The sequence below is a fragment of the Diaphorina citri genome, unplaced genomic scaffold, assembly GCF_000475195.1.
Source record: "Diaphorina citri unplaced genomic scaffold, Diaci psyllid genome assembly version 1.1 scaffold24333, whole genome shotgun sequence".
Taxonomy (NCBI): Eukaryota; Metazoa; Arthropoda; class Insecta; order Hemiptera; family Psyllidae; genus Diaphorina; species Diaphorina citri.
This window is the reverse complement of record NW_007401674.1, coordinates 1-792: the sequence shown is the minus strand read 5'-3', so window position 1 is coordinate 792 and position 792 is coordinate 1. Positions and strand designations below refer to the sequence as shown.

The 792-nt window shown below is 40.8% G+C and overlaps 1 protein-coding gene across 1 annotated transcript; it reads left to right on the top strand.

Moving 5' to 3' along the window:
- Positions 1–8: 8 nt before the first annotated feature.
- On the top strand, positions 9–671 carry LOC103523482 (the record flags this gene model as incomplete). Its single annotated transcript, XM_008488522.2, has 2 exons — positions 9–144; positions 436–671. Coding segments are annotated over exons 1-2 (312 nt in total), but the record flags the coding sequence as incomplete, so codon positions are not given.
- Positions 672–792: the final 121 nt, after the last annotated feature.

Genomic DNA, 792 nt, shown 5'->3' with positions numbered 1-792 from the left:
TCCTCTTTTGTGTAACAAAGTTCTTCTATGTATAGTTTGTTGTGGTTCAATATCTGATCTGTTTTACCATGGAGACAGCTAGTGTTTATGATGTGGTAATACCACATAACGTGGTCTTCTACACAATAAATAACTTACTTCAAGGTAAGTAAAGCCTAGCCATTCTTCCAGGGAACGTTAAACAAGACTATTAGGCGCAGTGCACACTGGAGAAACACGTTTCATCTGTCAATACACAGTGAATTTCATGAAACTCGGTTTCACCAGTGTGCACTCCTCTGTGTTAACCTTATGTACGACGGGTTTCATGAAACACGTTACTAGTGTGCATACTCCTCAATGTAGTTCAGAACGAGCCAAATCCAACATAGAGATCATTACTCTGATGAAAATGAGACCTTTTTCTTCAAACAAAACAATAATTATCATTTCAAGGTCATCGCCAGCTGCTCAAGGCCATTCTGGTATGCACAGTATGCCTGTTCCTACAGGAGGCATACAATCATATGCGTCTGTCCCGCAAAGTCTCGTCATTATCTCGACCAAAAGTCTCGAGTGACGAGATGACAGCTCTCGCATCTCGCATGGACAAAACATTGGAGGATATTGTGGCGGCTCAGGTGAGTGTCCAATATTTGGTACACTTGTTCGACACATATAAAGGGAATCAGGTAAGTGACCAAACTGATGTCCAATATTTGGTACACTTGTTCAACACATATAAAGGGAATCAGGTAAGTGACCAAACTGATGTCCAATATTTGGTACACTTGTTCGACACATATAAAGGGA